At 32.6% G+C, this 16780-nt stretch overlaps 1 protein-coding gene across 1 annotated transcript; it reads right to left on the reverse strand.

Annotated features, from left to right (window-relative positions):
- Nucleotides 1–8732: 8732 nt before the first annotated feature.
- On the reverse strand, nt 8733–10686 carry LOC108324400 (glycosyltransferase family 92 protein RCOM_0530710). The gene has a single exon (XM_017557348.2). It carries the CDS (start codon nt 10509–10511, stop codon nt 8838–8840), a length of 1674 nt encoding a protein of 557 aa, XP_017412837.1. The 5' UTR covers nt 10512–10686; the 3' UTR covers nt 8733–8837.
- Between the last annotated feature and the right edge of the window lie 6094 nt (nt 10687–16780).

Here is a 16780-nt window from a genome sequence, read left to right on the forward strand (position 1 = left end):
ACATACATCCCAAGTCACAAAATGACGTTCAAAAACAATAAATATAACTTCAATGCACGTAAGGAAACAGTTCAAATAAGTGGGAAGTTACGTTATGGGTTTTGCACACCAAGGTAGACTGCCCTATACATAAAGCTTTCTAACTTCACTTGTGACTTAGGGTGTATGTTTTGTTGATCACATATCATCTTCTTAACATTAAAGTTTTCTAGACATGAACTCAATTTTTTAAGTTTGCACTCTCAATTTAATAAAGTTTTATATTTAAAATAAAAATGTATATTTTAATAAATTGAAAATATTGTTTAATTATTAAGTAAAATAATGGTATAAATACTTTTTTTAGTTATATTAAATTTGTATTATGATTTACATTAAAAAGAGAGAAACTTGTGAATTTTTAACAATTTATTTACGAGAGTTTTAATTAAACACTTTTTATTTATCTTTTAAAAACCAATTTAAATATTTATTCATATTTATGTTAAATATTTAAGATCCACGTGATTATGTAATCAAAAAAAGTTTCAAGAATTAAAAGTGTGAACTAGTGAATATAATTTGCAGTTTAAAATTGTAAGAGGAATTCAATGTTTTGTTTTAGTCAAAATTAAAGCACTTGAAGGGCATCACCCTGAAAGGAAGAGAACACCACAAGAACATAAAAGAAATAAAGTACAAAATTAATTAAAAATACATTACATAAACTTTTATAGTGCTATCTCCATGTGGTACCAAACATTAGTCTACCAAAGAGGATAATTCAAAATGTAGAACCAATGGAAAGTGATGCAGCAGGGCCAATTGTTCGTGTCTTGACAGGTATTCCCTACAACAATAGAAAAGTTTACGAGTTCAAGTAGTCAAGGGAATAATATTGTCTTATGCATATACTTTTTTAGTGTCCAATCGGTTTCTATAATGCCATGACTCCATAAATTAACCCTTTCATCACAAGAGAGCAGTTCCTGATATTGGTTTTATTGATTTTAGCTCCCCTTTCTCCATAATTTGTTCAAATTGAAGGAGATTTATTTGAGAATTGTTCAATGCTTTAAAACAATTTTGAAAAGAGTACTAAATACATCTTATTGAGTGTTGAAAATAACCAGGCCATAAGGTATTGTTCATTACAGAAAAAATGGACAATCACAGTCTTTTGTTCTTGTAGGCATCCCTCAATGCAGCCTTTTGCTTCTTTGAGATCACAGTCAAAACCTGGGCAATTGACAACCTCACCACTTTTCTGCAACCCCAAATTTAAAAGAATAAATAAACATAAACACAAACACCTCACATACAAAAAATACAAAAGTAAATGACCAACGACCCAACGGAGAAAGACATGAAAGTTTATATCTTGGAGAGCTTGTTAGGGCACCTCCGGTGACCTTAGCAACACCAAATAAATTCAAAAAAAATCAAGATCCATAGAACACAACAACTCCTAAATGGTAAACGATGTTTTCTTGTCTTCAATGGTGGTTTCGACGTTGAACAATGATTTGAAATAGTGAAAGGAACAGTACTTCGAAACGGCGGAAAAGCCTGACAGCGGAGACAAGTCCGGTGAACAGCGACATACACAAAGCTACTGAAAGACGGCGGTTGTGGGTGGGAGAACGTTCTCTCTCGTGTCTTCTCTCTGCGAAATGAAATTTTCAATTTTTGAAATCCCGAAAATGAAACCCCAAATCCTTTGCATTTCCAAGTCATTTAAATTTTTTTAATCTTTTCTAACCACACTGCGACATGTGGATGGTGTCAAAAGTTTGCCCAATAATGATATCAAAGTATTATTATTCTATTTGAAATGGACGAATAATGAGTTATTATGTTGTAAAAAAATTATCAAAAAAAAGTGATTAAAAGAATATTTTCCTTGAATAATTATTTAATTTTCTCGCCTCAAATTATAGATGTAACTCTGATTTTAAAATATTCAATTGATGATCGTATAATTTCTTTTTATTTATTTTTTTCATTTTGTAAGCAAAATATTTGTCAAAAGTAAAAGATAAAAAAAATTGTACATACAGTTTAAAATATAAACTAATTTTAATTTATAAAGAAGTTCATTTCAATTTTTTATTATTATTTAAAAGTATGTTTGAAAGATTTGTTCACAACACAACTTAGATAAATGATAACATATATACATTGTTGAAATATAACATTGTCTCAAAACTAAATTAAATAAACAAAACAAAAGGAAATAACACGAAGCTAACATGAACTCAATGTGTGGACCAAATTTAATTTAATTACGTCAAGTGTAATTTTTTTTCTTTTCTCATAACGATAACAAGAAGATTCAATAGTAGAGAGTGTTGAAATAGTGGATCGTGTTGAAAAGTAATTGATAGTTTTTATCGATGATTATAGAGTTTTGATAGGTGATTACACAATTTTGATTGTTTTAGACATATCATCATCGTGTTGTTAACAATATTTTTATCGAAATTTTACACACTCTTAATACCTTTCAAAGTTGTGGATTTGATTCCTTCTTTGTCGTGTGTAGTGACACGTTTCGTCTCCTATCTGGTAACCATTTAGAATATCAATGTCACCTCTTTCTCCTCTTTCAGGATTTCTGCTTGGTATTCATTGAAAAATCTTGGATTTTTAGGGTTTTTCTCTCTTGTTCATCCATGACTTCTTCCAATATTATCTCTTCTAACCTCTTTTTTTTATCACCAATGCATTTGACATGTCCATATATGTTTTTTCTCATGTGGCAAACATGGTTTTTGTTAGTTTATAGTCATGGTGGCTCTTCAATGATAGTCTCTTTATCCACAGATGGTAATGATTCCTCAACGGCGATTTGCAAGAAGAGATTTATATAGAGTTATCTCCTAAATTTGTTGTTCAGAAGAGTCTTCTAAATTAGTATTTTATCTTCGCAAATCATTACCAATTTGGTGTCACTTGAGTGAAAAACAAATATTTTTACTAGGCATATTAATAACAAGTTTGTATATATTATTATATTAGTAACCAATTTCAGTTAGATATATTATATCTTAAATAAATATCTTATGTTTATATTATTTTTATTTTTAATTTATTTATTATTATTCCTAATTTATATTTTAAGCTTAGTGCATCTTTCTTTTATTACAAATACAATATTATATAGAAATATAATCTTATACAAAAATTTCAATTATATTCAAAGTAATAATAAACATTGTTTTCTATGAAAATTAAGTGAATGTTCATTAGGATTAATGATATATTATTAGGTCGGTTTGACCATTTTAGGTGTGAATCGATTTTCTTACACCCGTTTATGAGGAGTTGTTTACATCATGCTGTCAAAACGATAATAATTAAAAGTCAAATACAGGATACACACATCTAGAAAGAAACTGTAATGTTCAGGGCTGGAATAAAATGTCAATTTTTATGGTCAATAAAAAATATTTAAGGTATCTCAACTCTTGTATAAAGATATAATATATATTTAAAAATTGTCATTTTTTGTCAAGATAACTCTACCAGCCAATCTTAATCAAATTTAATAGAAGAAAAGCTCATCCTAATATATCCACCTCTAATTAATGATAAAAGTATGTTTTACAAATTTAATCCACCTAATATATATAATTTTCAATGTAAATACAATGTTTAATAATAAGGAATAAAAAGTGAAAAACCTAAGTTTATTAATAACACTTATGTTTAATGCTATCATAAAAGAAAAATGACATTTTAAAAGTGATAGTAGTTTAAAAATAGTGTGACTTAATTATTTTAATATTAAATATTTTTAAAATAAATAATTTCATTATAAATGACTTTGATTATTTTTCAATCTTTTTTCTCATTTGATTGAAAAACTGAGACCATAGGATTTATTCTTGCGGCAAGCTTTTCAATCTAGACCGGTCAGTTTCTTTATTTCAGTAAGTTGAGTTTTCAACCTTTTTCTTTGGTCTTTTCTTACACTAGTACAAAAATAGCATATAATGTCACACGTTCAACGTCCAACCACTGAATAACCAACGTTAAAAATGATCGGTGACATTTTTGTAAATAAATGTAATTATTAAACGTCGTTTAGAATTGTAATTCAACGTAAAATGATGTAAAACGTCGAATGCCCCAGCGTTAGACGTCAAAAGGTTAGTGAATTCAATAAAAAATTGAGTAGGAGATTGAAAATTCATTCACTTTATCTTAATGTGTGCGAGACCATCTTATCTTCTCAAACTTTTCATTTGATACAAATGCATATTAATTAACTACTTTATATATCATTTTCATTTGTTTTAACCGATTATTTTCGTGTTCTTGTCCTTTATAGGCGCATTCTGTTTTCTCTATCATTAGTGACGACACTTTATTCCGACGAACCCACTTTTTGAATGTTACTTTTCGTTTTCGTTTTGAAAAACTTATTTGTTGAACTTGTTTATTGTTTTTTTTGTTGAACTTGTTTGTTATTGTTTGATTGAACTTGTTTGTTATTGTTGTTTGATTGAACTTGTTTGTTGTTGTTGTTTGATTGAACTTGTTTGTTGTTGTTGTTTGATTGAACTTGTTTGTTGTTGGTTACTGTTGTTTGTTATTGATACTACATTACACGTTCATAGTTCTTGCTTTATAAAATACCAAAAATTGAAATTTGTTGTTTTTCTGCTTTTAGGTCTCGTAGAGTTATAAAAAAAGGATCAAAATTAATTAAAAAAATTTGACGTTAAGTTAACGTCGTATATTGACAAAATTCGACGTTAATTTAACATCTCCTGATATGACGTTGTTCCCGAATTCGTCGTTAAAAGCCCAAAATATTCAACGTTGTACGCGATTTTTGTACTAGTGTTATATTTGTTACAGGTGAGCCTCATTTAGCTTGCATGTGTCTTTTGAGTCTTCATTTTGAGTCTTTATTGATCAGTAGGCATAACGGTGAACCTCGATCGTGATTTTGTGGTTCGTAGGAGCAAATAAGACTTCTTGTGCGTTTGGGGTTGTTTTAGGTTCTCTAGAGCGGGTTGGTCATCTGTCAAATAAGGGAAGCTAAATACCTCTTTTCTATTGTTTTAGTACTTTGGTTATCTAAGTTGGTATGTTTGAGATTATGTTGTGTTGTGGTATAATTGCTTGAAATTAAACTATATGTGTATTATTTGAATTTGAAGAGTATTACTGTGAATGCTAGTTACTTGTTATTTGTTTTGATCACTTGAGAAGATTTATTAAGGTTATAATTGGTTGGAATTTGCTATTGCATCTTGATGTAATAAATAGGTGGAGTTTCTGTCAGAGCGGCTGCAGCGGAATGGTTAGCGTAGGATAACAAACCAAGAGGGGGGGTGAATTGGTTCTTACTAAAATCGTGTGCCTTAAAAATTTCTACTCAATTAAACTTACTTAGCAAATAATAAAGACAATAAAATAGAGTAAGGTTGAGAGAAATTTGCACAGTTGATTTTATCCTGGTTCGGATCTTACCAATCCTACGTCCAGTCGCTTATCTCAAAAACAAGATAAACACTTCACTAATCACAAAACTATTACAAACTACAATCACACAGATACAATTTGTAAAAGTTTAGAAAACACCTCTCTTGAAGCCACAAGAGATGAAACAACACCTCCTTTGAATCTTCACAAAGGATGAAACACTTCCTCCGAATACTTCACGAAGGATGAATTCCTCTTCCAAACACTTCCTTAGATGCACCAAGGATGAACCAGCTATTCCTCTATCACCGTAGCAGTATTTCACCAACTCTACAGACAGAGTTTCCTTAGCTGAGCAAGAGTACACAATTCTCAAGAGTTTCAGAGTATTTGAGCACAAGGGAAGAGTTATCTTGAGAGAAAATGAGAGTCTATTTATAGACTCATCCAAAGTCTCTTCCATTCTTCGAAAATGAGCCATCTGACTGTTTTAATCGATTAAATCAAGTATTAATCGATTAAACTAAGTATAACGGCTAGTTTTTCAAATATGAAACCTCTAACGGCTAGTGTTAATCGATTATTCTCAGGTTTAATCGATTAACTAATCGATTAATTTAGGCTTTAATCGATTATTCCAGTGTAACGGCTAGTCTTCAACTCTGGAACCTCCAACGGACTGTTTTAATCGATTAATCTCAGGATTAATCGATTATGGAATCGATTAATCCAAGCTTTAATCGATTAATCCAGAGGCAATTTTGGTTTTCATTTGTCAGCCTCGTTTTAATCGATTAAGACCCTTTTTAATCGATTAATACAGTGCACTTTGGACTCTGGTTTTTGATTATATGGTATGAAATTACATGGAATCAAAAACACTCAAATGTCTAAGTCCTAGACACTAAATTATAATTATTACAAAAGCTTTTCCATAGCAATACAAGTCTTCCTAACATCTTGATTTCTTCTTGACTTGATTTGGACATCATCAAAACTTCATCTTCATCATTTTGCTAACAGTTTCGAGCTAGTTTCTAGTCTATTTTGGAGGTTTTTAGAGGTCAAATTTTAAAAGAATTGGTTTCGGAAGGAACTTGAGGTTTGAAGTCTGTTTTTAAGTCATTTAAGACATGTTTAGTCACTTAGATCACTAAAATTTGGTTTGTAACATGTATAAGTTAAGATGCAATAGCATATTCCAAATTGGTATTTCATTCCTGATCAAATAAGTAAATTGGTACTCAATTTTAGTTGTGTTTTTGAATCAATTTTAGTGTCAATGATATCAATTTGGCTAATTGGATAAGTCTGGGATGCAACCAAATCATAAATCAAAGTTGTTGTAATGAAAACTAATAAACTGACAAGAATAATCAATTATCTTACTTGATAATCGATTATTTCACTGAGAAATTCATCTTTGCCTAAAAACTTTCTAGAATAATGGATTATCAGGTGAAATAATCGATTATCACAAGACTAAAGCTCTAAAATAGTCAATTATTAGGTGAGATAATTGATTATCACAAGTCTGAACCCCTTTCTCTTTTAATTCGTTGGGCGAGAAGTTATGCTCCCTGGGTGAGCATGTCTTCTTGAATTGTGGCGTTGGGCACCAAAAGCTGGCGTTGGGCACGCCCTGTTTTCGAGCCTATGGTTTGTTTTTTGTGCTTCTGTTCCTTTCTCTAATTGAAGTGAGTTAATTTGTATCATATGTATGTGTATCATTAGATTGGTGATGCTTTATGAAATGAAAATTGAATGTTAGTATGTATGGTAGTTAATTACAGAGGATATGGTGGTTATGATGATTATGAATGTGATATTACTGGTGAGTGTGGTATACATGTTTGATGTAGTTTCGTGGATCTCGTGGAGAGATTCTATGGTGGTGTTCAGCATGGATCTCGCAGAAAGATTCTATGGTGTTGTTTAGTAGTGTAATGTATTGATGTAGGATGCATTCGAAATGGGGATGATTATGACACTCTAATCTCAAGTAGAAAGGATGGTTATGTCGTGAAGAATAGGATGAGGTCCTTACTCTGATGGTCATGTATTGACCATATATGTTTGACGGATTAATCTTGGTGTGTGATAGTTGAATGTGGACAGGTTGTTTCACCACACATGAGACAAGTCCCCTAGGATGTTGAACATCAATACATGTATTCAGATGGTCAAGTCTAAAGGGAAGAATTATATGACTTATGATTGATTGTTTTATCTGTGTTATATGTCTAATTCTATAAACGTGATATGTGATTATTTTTGGTACATTGGCTTATCTTTCTTCTTTGTGTTTTTTTGTATGTTTTGTTTTCTTTTTTGCAACAATGATCACATTAATGGTGTGAGTTTAGGAGCATGTTTCCGGTGAGTAGGTACTAGGAGAAGATGGAATTGAGGCATAAAGTAGAATGATGTGTTTTAGTTTCATCTGTTTTTTGAAGATCTATTAAATTTTTGGTTCAATGTGATATTTTATATATAGTTGTATAGAATCTTGTATATCTTTTGTTATTATAAGCTATTTATAAATATCAATAATAGCATCTTATAAAAAAATTTTGAGTTGACTCTTTTGTAATATTAAATGTGTGACAAATCCCATGATAGTTGGGTGCTATAAAAATTGTGAGATGTTACATATTTTTATGAAAATAAGACATATAAATTTATTAATTTCAAAATAAAGTGTTAAATAAATTCAAAAGGTATTCATACCTTAAAATGCGAAAAAAAAAACAGGCAAACAAATACTTATCATCCTGATTGATTTAGAAAATTATACATCATCACTAAATATAAAAGTAAATGCAAATATAATACCGGTTTAATTATCAATTTTATTCATAAAATGTAGAATCAACAATTTTATATAAACTTCTTTTTTTTTCATTCGCATATATTGTTTTCTGGATAGTACTTTTTTTAAAAGTAATTAGATATTAAATATAAATATTTCCTTAATAAATTTTGTTTTGACTACCACCTGTAATTAGATCATTAGTGCAAAAATATAAAATAATAACGAAAATAGGCAGCAATTTCTTTTAAAACATCAAATATGTATGTATTCTTTGTAGTGCGGATTATGCGATGTATTATTTGTACAAAAAATTCATGAGTATGTGAATGCCTATAATTTTCTTGTATCTATATGCAGAAATAAAGACACAAATTAATAAACCAAGTATATGTTATCTAGGAAAAGATAAAGTAATCGCCATAAAGTTATAAAAAGAAAAACAGAACAATGAAAAAAAAATGATAATCCTACGTTTGTATTTATTTTACACATGTTATAAGAAAAAAATAATTCTAAAAAAATAATTTTTTGTCCTTTTAATAAAGAAAAAGAAAATAAAAAAATTGAAGAAAAGCAGTGGAAAAGAACATGTGTGTCTATTCCTCTAGAAAAATGGTTGTGTTTTGTCCTTTCGTCTTCGCCTCTTTCTAATACGATTCTGAAACTCAGGTTGCCAAGGCAGAAGATGGCTGCGTCGATCCAAGAAATTCTTTAGCACCCAATTCCTCAAGCCGTTATCCCTAACCTCACAAAACCGGTTGGGCCAGTCAGGAGGTTCAACCGGTTTAGTCCCTAAACCGGGTGCCCTATCCTTAGACCTGACATTTTCCGCTTGCTGCCAATCTACGACGTAAGTTGCCACCCTCCTGAAGAACTTCTCCTTGAACACTTCCCAGACTTGATACTTGTAATGGTTAATTACAATCTTTCTTTTCTCCGCGTCCACAGACACAAATGGCGCTCTCAGATGAAAGTGGTGAACGACATTGATTAAAGTCTGGTTTAGTGCCTCAGGTCTCACTATGCTCTTGTGCCTCTCACTTCCACTCAATCGACAAGTGTAACCTACCGCCACGCCTTCTCGTGGTACTTCTCGCTGCCCAGAAGGCCCAAAACTGAAGCACAGTATCCTAATCTCACCAACTTTGTGTCCGGGCTTCGCATGGTGCCAAATCATACGGGACAAGTCACCGTTCACCCTTATATGGAAGAACTCATCCACGTCGATAAAGGCCACCCACTTGCACGAGGAACGGGCTCGCAGGGCACAGTGCGCAAACCCAGCTTCTTGTGTCTTCACCCAAGGCCACAGGTGTTGTGAGATGTTGTAACCAACTCTTTGTAGGAAAGAAATCACGTCTTCTATATCATCATCGCTGTTGTTGTCGTAGATAAACCAACGTTGGACTCCGATTTTGGCGTGGTACATTACCCACTCTCTCAAGAACCGAGCTTGGTTGCGGAGCATGGTACAAATACAAATCTCATGAGCTTTTTTCGTCGACTTACTGTGTCGTCGACAGAGCCCGGGACGAGCTATGGAAGGAAATATTTCTCTGTCTTTCTCCTTGATTGTCACTTTAATGGACTGGGATTGTTCCTGGCCGATTATGATGCTTTTGGGTGTTTTGCACCTTATGATCTCCTGTGCACCTGATATGACGTCAGACTTGAGAAAGAATTTGGGTTTGGTGAAATCCCAGCCGAAGATACAGTTTAAAGTGGAGGGTTCGATGAATTTCTCGGGTCGGAGATTGAGGCCCTTGACGAAGACGATGGTTGTGTTGTCGCGGTCGAAGAGGGCTTCGTAGACCAGAGGGGTCCAGGGGTGAGTGGATGAATCTTTTGTGGGAAGGACGCCGTCTGATTTAATGAAAAGCGAGACCGAGTTGCCACGCGGAGGGAGCTTGCACCGCACGATCTGCTCGCGGAGCCGTGCGAAGTGGAGTTGAATGGGCGGCTGAGTGATCCTGTTGGTTGAGTCGGCCGAGAAGTAGAGGCAGAGAATGTCGTGTTTGGTGTGGAAGCGGAAAGACGGAGGGTAGTTTAGGAAAATGAGAGCCTGGTCGGGTAAGATGACGGTTTCTCGGATGGTGATTGTCGGTTGAGAGATGGTGGTGGGATTTTCCGATATAAACGGGAGCGGTGAGAGCGGGAGCTGGAAGGGGGAAAAGAAGAAGGTGGTGGTGAAGAAGATGGAAGAGACGACGAGGAGTAGTGTACACCAGAAGAGGGCGTTCCATGAAACGACGCCCTTGCGCTTCCTACGTTCTTTCATGGCCCCAATGCTTCATGTCATTCATTTTTTACGAACCAAGAACGATTTCTGTTTCGCTTTCTCTCATGGAAGAAAGAAGACGAAGAAGGAGAGCAAATACCGCCCATTGAGAGGAAGAAAGAAAGACACCATATTTCGCTTTGCTTTGCGTTGCGCCGTTTATGTCGGTGTCTTCAAATCCTACGTTACACGCACATCATCTTCTACGTAAATTCAACGCCTTACTTACCTTACCTGATTAACTACCCACTTTCAAAGGCTTTGTATATTATAAAAAACTAATCTCTTTTAATTATAATAATGAAATACAAAATGCTTTTAATTATACTGGATTCACCAAAACTTTATACATTAATCAAATCATACTTACTGATGCAAATGGAGGTTATGCGTTTCAAGATATCTTTTGATAAAATAAGGAAATCACCTCTATGAATATATCTACAAAATATATAAATAATTCTTTATGGATTATGCTATCTATACATTAAAATGATTCTTTATTCATTTACAACTACTCTTACGTCATTCTAATTTATACAAGTGTCTCATTTACAAATAGATGTTTTGAACCCTTCGTGCAATAGTCGTCCTTCAATAGGGTCTCCAAGAAGATTCACTTTTTTGTTAATTTATGATTTATGATATAGAAAAAAATATATCCAGAATTAGTTTTGTGAAAATGGGTTATAATAGTAGGTCAGTCCGATTCACCACGGGTTTGAATCGAGTTGAATTTGAAAAAATGTAATTTTTTTATGCGCACTAGTTTTCAAGTCGGCTCACTTAAAATATGGCTCATCCGGGTTGAATCTGTGATGAGTCGAGTTGGCTCGCTAACCCACCTAATTTAATTTAATTATTTGTTATTTTGTATTTCAATATTGTTAGTTAGCATTTTTTTTTTATTATAATGTAGATGAGGATAAAAAAAGAAGATGTTTAAAGAGAGAAAAATATTATAAATTTATCTATCCAATACTCTAATATTAAAAATGGATAAATGATACAAAAATTATCAATATTTCGCCTTTTGTGTTTGTTTTCTGGATTATGCTGGCACTAGTGCAAAATTACGCTTTAACGTCACCCCGTAGACGTCGGACCACAAAATAACCAAAGTAAATTATTGACCAGTGGCATTTTCATAAATAAGTGGATATATAGACGTCTGTTAGGAGGGGCCCCAACGTCTATAATATTATAAACGTCGGGGCCCCTCCTAACAAACATCTTAATGCCTGACAGGTAGGTGAAAAGTCATTTTTTTTCCGTCTTAGAGACGTCCATTCCCACCACCCCGACGTCTATATTCGATTATCGACGTCGGTGCCCCTCTTAACGGACATGTATATGTCTGGCAGGTAGATGACGTCGGTGCCCCTCTAGGCCAGAATAGACGTCGGTTAACCTGGGGAGCCGACGTCTAGTTTGCTGTTAAATCAGACATCAAACCCGCTGTTACGAGCACTCCATCGTCTTCCTTCTCGCCTTTTCTCTCCGCGGCATTGTTTTTCCATGTGTGTTTTTGTCTCTTTTGAACTGCTTAAACGTACTTTTATTCTGATTATATTAGTCTTTGGTTGATTATCTTTCATTTGAACCGATTAAAATGAGTTTTTGTTGTGTTTTGGTGCAGTTTTTCTCGTGTCTTTGGGTAGCGTTGTATCGCATTCTCTCTTTGCTAGTTTCCTCGTAAGAAAAACTTGCGTCTTTTGGATGTCTGATAACATTTCAACCTAAAGCCGAACTTCGGTCCTTGCCTATTTCTATTGTCACCGTTCATTTTAATTGGCGATTTTAATGGAACTAGGCAAGAACCCATATTCGGTTTTCGGTTGAAATGTCATAAGAGATCCAGAAAACGCAACCTTTTCTATGAAGAAACTAACAAAGGAAGAAGGTGGTACTATGCTACCCAAAGACACGAGCTGCAGTAGACATCGGTTAATGCAATGTCCGACGTCTATGGAGCCCTTTAGACGTCGGAGTCATGCAGTAACCGACGTCTATAAAGGCATCAGACCTGTTTGAGTCCGACGTTTGATTAACGTCACCCACAAAGACGTCGGTTCTGGAGCTGACGTTAAAAGGTCAAAATAACAGACGTTAAATGCCCTTTCTGCACTAGTGTGGGTTATGATTTTTTTTTTTGAATTCTCTTTAGAATTTAACATTATTCTAAAGTGAAATTTATTTACATTTGAATTAAAAAGAATTGAATTTTTTTTATTTTAAAAAAAAAACTTATAATTAAGTAAGTCAACGCATTTAACCCACACCAACCTGTGATAGGTCAAGCTGGATTCGAATTTTTTCAAGTTTGCTAATAAGTGAGCCGAGTTAGGTTAGCTCACTAAGTAACCAACCCGTGATGGACAGGACTATCCGTTTTGATAGCTCTATCCAGAATGTACTGATAATTGAGTGTTTCTCTCTTCACCACCACCAAATGCTCCCTGCACCATCTCATGTCTAATTTGTCCTTACAATAAAATAGATGTCAACATTCATTCCACCATGTCAACATCCATTACACTTTTAAATACTCTATAAATTAATTTAAAATACAATAAATTAATAAACTAAAAACTAAAAAAATTATAGTAGTGTTATTTTTGTGAGGTTCATTGGCATAGGAGAGTTAATCTTTCAATTTTCACACATGGACAACCAGAAAATAGACATTTCATCTTTTTGAAAACCCTCTAAACTAACCAACCCCCTTTGGTTCCTCTTTAACAAACTCACCATTTCTCTCCCTCAAGGACTGATCTTCCTGTCCAAGAGTTGCACCCATGGCTCCCCTTTGAGAATCACCACACAAAAATTACATACAAACAAAGATCACACTAGAAGTTAATTAATGGAGGTTTAATCTCCTTTTGTGAAACGCCCCTATGACATCACTATGTAAATAAGAACAAGGAAAAAACAATTTTCAGTGCAAGGCAATGAGAAACCCAAATTGGCAATAGGTGATGAAAAACTCACAGTGAAAACCCAAATATCCTTGAACAACGGATGTGACATATCCGTTGAAAAATTTGTTTTCAACAGATGTCGACATCCGTTGAAGAAAAGAAGTGAGGGTATATGATTTTTTAAAATATAAAATATAGTTTTGAAATTTTTTAAAAATATAGTGGTACAAGGAGAATGTGAGATGGTGCAAGGAGTAACAATCAGTTACAAATTAATTGTTATATTTCATGGAAAAACACTTATGGAAAAGCATATAATAATGAGTGAATTTATTTTTACTCTTTTAAAAATCTTTTTTAACGGAATAAGTAAATTTCCAAAAATAAAAATATCCTTTTACAGTAAAAAGTAATCTAACAAAAAACTATTTTCACAATATTTATTTTAGGTTAAATAAATTGTAATATAATTCACAATAGCGAAAATCCATGATCACCCAAACACTAACACTGGGCTATGTCCAACATGTATAGCCCATGGGCTTATAGGAGTTGGATTGCATAATTGCATAATTTCCTCTCTTCAAATTATAGATGTAACTCTGATTTTAAAATATTCAATTGATGATCGTATATTTTTTTTATTTTATAAGAAAAATATTTTCTCAAAAGTAAAAGATACAAAAAAAAATTTACATACATTTTAAAATATAAACTAATTTTAATTTATAAAGAGGTTCATTTCATTTTTTTTTACTTTTTTTATTATCTAAAAGTATGTTTGAAAGATTTGTTCAGAACACAGCTTAGGTAAATGATAACATATATATATAGATTGTTGAAATATAACACTGTCTGAAAACCAAATTAAAGAAACAAAGCAAAAGCAGATAACATGGAGCTAATGTCAAACTTAGAGTGTGGATTTAATTTAATTTAATTAGGTCAAGTGTAATTTTTTCTCTCTCTCTCAACAAGATTCAATGTGGAGAGTGCTGAAAAGTAATAATAAACATTGTTTTTTAAGAAAATTCAGTGAATGTCGATTATGATTAATTATATATTATTAGGTCGGTTTGACCATTTTAGATGTGAATCAATTTTCTATGAGGAGTTGTTTACATGATTGTCAAAACGATAATAATTAAAGTCAAATACAGGACACACATCTAAATATAGAAAGAAACTGTAATGTTTAGGGGTTGGAATAAAATGTCAATTTTTTTATGATCAATAAAAAAATACTAAAGTTATCTCAACTCTTATATAAAAATATAATATATAAAACTTGTCATTTCTTTGTCAAGATAAACTCTATCAGCTAATCTTCATCAAACTTAATAGAAGAAAATCACATCCTAACAGATCCACCACTAATTAATAATAAAGAGATAAGGAATAAAAGGTAAAAAAACTTAAGTTTATTAATAACACTTAAGTTTAATTTCGTTTTTGTAAAAATAAGACATTATAAATTCATTAATTTCAAAATAAAGTTTTAAATAAATTCAGAATGTATTCATCATACCTTAAAATAAGCTAAAATAAACACAAAGACACATAAATATACTTATCATCTTAATTGATTTATAAAATTAGATATCACTAAAGATAAATACAAATATAATGCCTACTTATTTGTCACTTTTATTCATAAAATGTACAATCAACAATTTTATTGACCACATATAATTATGCCAACTTGTACTCTTTACTTTTTTTGTTTTACTTACTCTTTTCCATGGTTGCAACCTAGTTAGTAGTGGTAGTAGCTTCTGTTTATATATAGGGTTATTATCATCACATCTTTCTTGACAAGGAGAAACAATGGAGTCTTTTTTTTAGCACCGCCCCTCTATCAGAAATCTCTCATAGGTAGGCCCTACTTCAATCACTGCACATTGAAACAAAATTAAGACCTAAGATCCACATAAACATAAACATAGGTTTAAATACTTTATGCATGCAAGTCAACCACTTAGTCAACTATATAGGCATGCCATGAAATGGATTCAAGTTATCATGATATATTATTGACTCTTCCCACCACAGATTGTTGCTGCACGTTCTCAAGTTTGGTCAACAGCAGTAAAGTTTTCACCACCAAAATATCTGAATCACACACTCTGAACATCTCCATGATCACCTACTAATGAGGTCAACCTCTAATTACCTTCTCCACTTTTCATAATTAAATTAACTTGTAGCTCAAATTATCCAATTTTCTAAATTAACTGTATCATGACATGTGCTATTTTCTAAATTAATGAAAGATAGAACTGTCACTGATGCAATGTTTGAAAGATCTAAAATCCAAATATTCAGACACTATAATAACATGTTGTCTTCTACTATTTCAAATCCTTCTACCCATGAAAACATTGAAAGGATTACACATTTTGAATATCTTTCTGCCATTATATATACAAAACTAAAACTAAAACTGATTGAGGAAGTTTTAAGCAATTTTATCTGATATATATGTATATGTATAACATTCAAGTTTTTGGTCAACATTTCTTAAGATTTTGGTAACATCAAATCACAACTTTTTTGAGCACTAAGAGAGCAACGTGGAATGATAAAACTCTGAAATTGAGTTTGAACGCATGCATTTTGACATTGAGAGAAGAAGAGCAGCATAGTCTTAGAGTTGAAGACACTGTATTGGTCACTTGATCATGTACATGCAAAAACCCTTCTTATATGTGTTTTCATGCTTTCATATCAGTAGCCACTATTATAGCAGTGGTCTGCCACTTGATGAAATGCATTATTTAACTTCTCCATAGCCAATTATGACATGTCCTTGTGGATGTAGAAAGCTTGTGATCCATACTGACCTACCCTTCTTTTTCAAATTAGTCAGCTCTATCACATTTTCTACCATATTTTCTTCCACAAGAAAGCTCCTTCTTTCACGTGTATACTTAGCTACTTACCTAATCCCTTCTACTTCTGCAACTGCCAATTCCTCAAACCCTTAAAAGTTACTGCTGAATGTGTATGAACTTAACTTAGTTTAATAAACAGTCACAGTAAGTATGTGTCTTCCAAAATCCAACACGTGTAACTGATCACAACCTACACAGTGTAACTTTTATCTATTTTTACAACATTGATGCGATCGAAAATAAGGTTTAAATACTCAGAAGAATTTTGTTGTCATATTTGACACGAGAATATGTAATTGTCCCATATTATGAACACATATACAAAAAGAGTTTTCCTAGGGTCACAGTGGCAGCAGAGACAAAACACATGCCCACTATACCTTCTTGTCCATGTTTTTCGGAAAAAAAAACGTTATGTTCCTTTTACAAATGACACAGTGAAAAAGTTAGC

The sequence above is a fragment of the Vigna angularis genome, chromosome 3 (assembly GCF_016808095.1).
Source record: "Vigna angularis cultivar LongXiaoDou No.4 chromosome 3, ASM1680809v1, whole genome shotgun sequence".
Taxonomy (NCBI): Eukaryota; Viridiplantae; Streptophyta; class Magnoliopsida; order Fabales; family Fabaceae; genus Vigna; species Vigna angularis.

What these genes read in the sequence shown, in the direction of transcription:
- LOC108324400 (XM_017557348.2), bottom strand. Translation starts at nt 10,511, where the DNA reads ATGAAAGAACGTAGGAAGCGCAAGGGCGTCGTTTCATGGAACGCCCTC.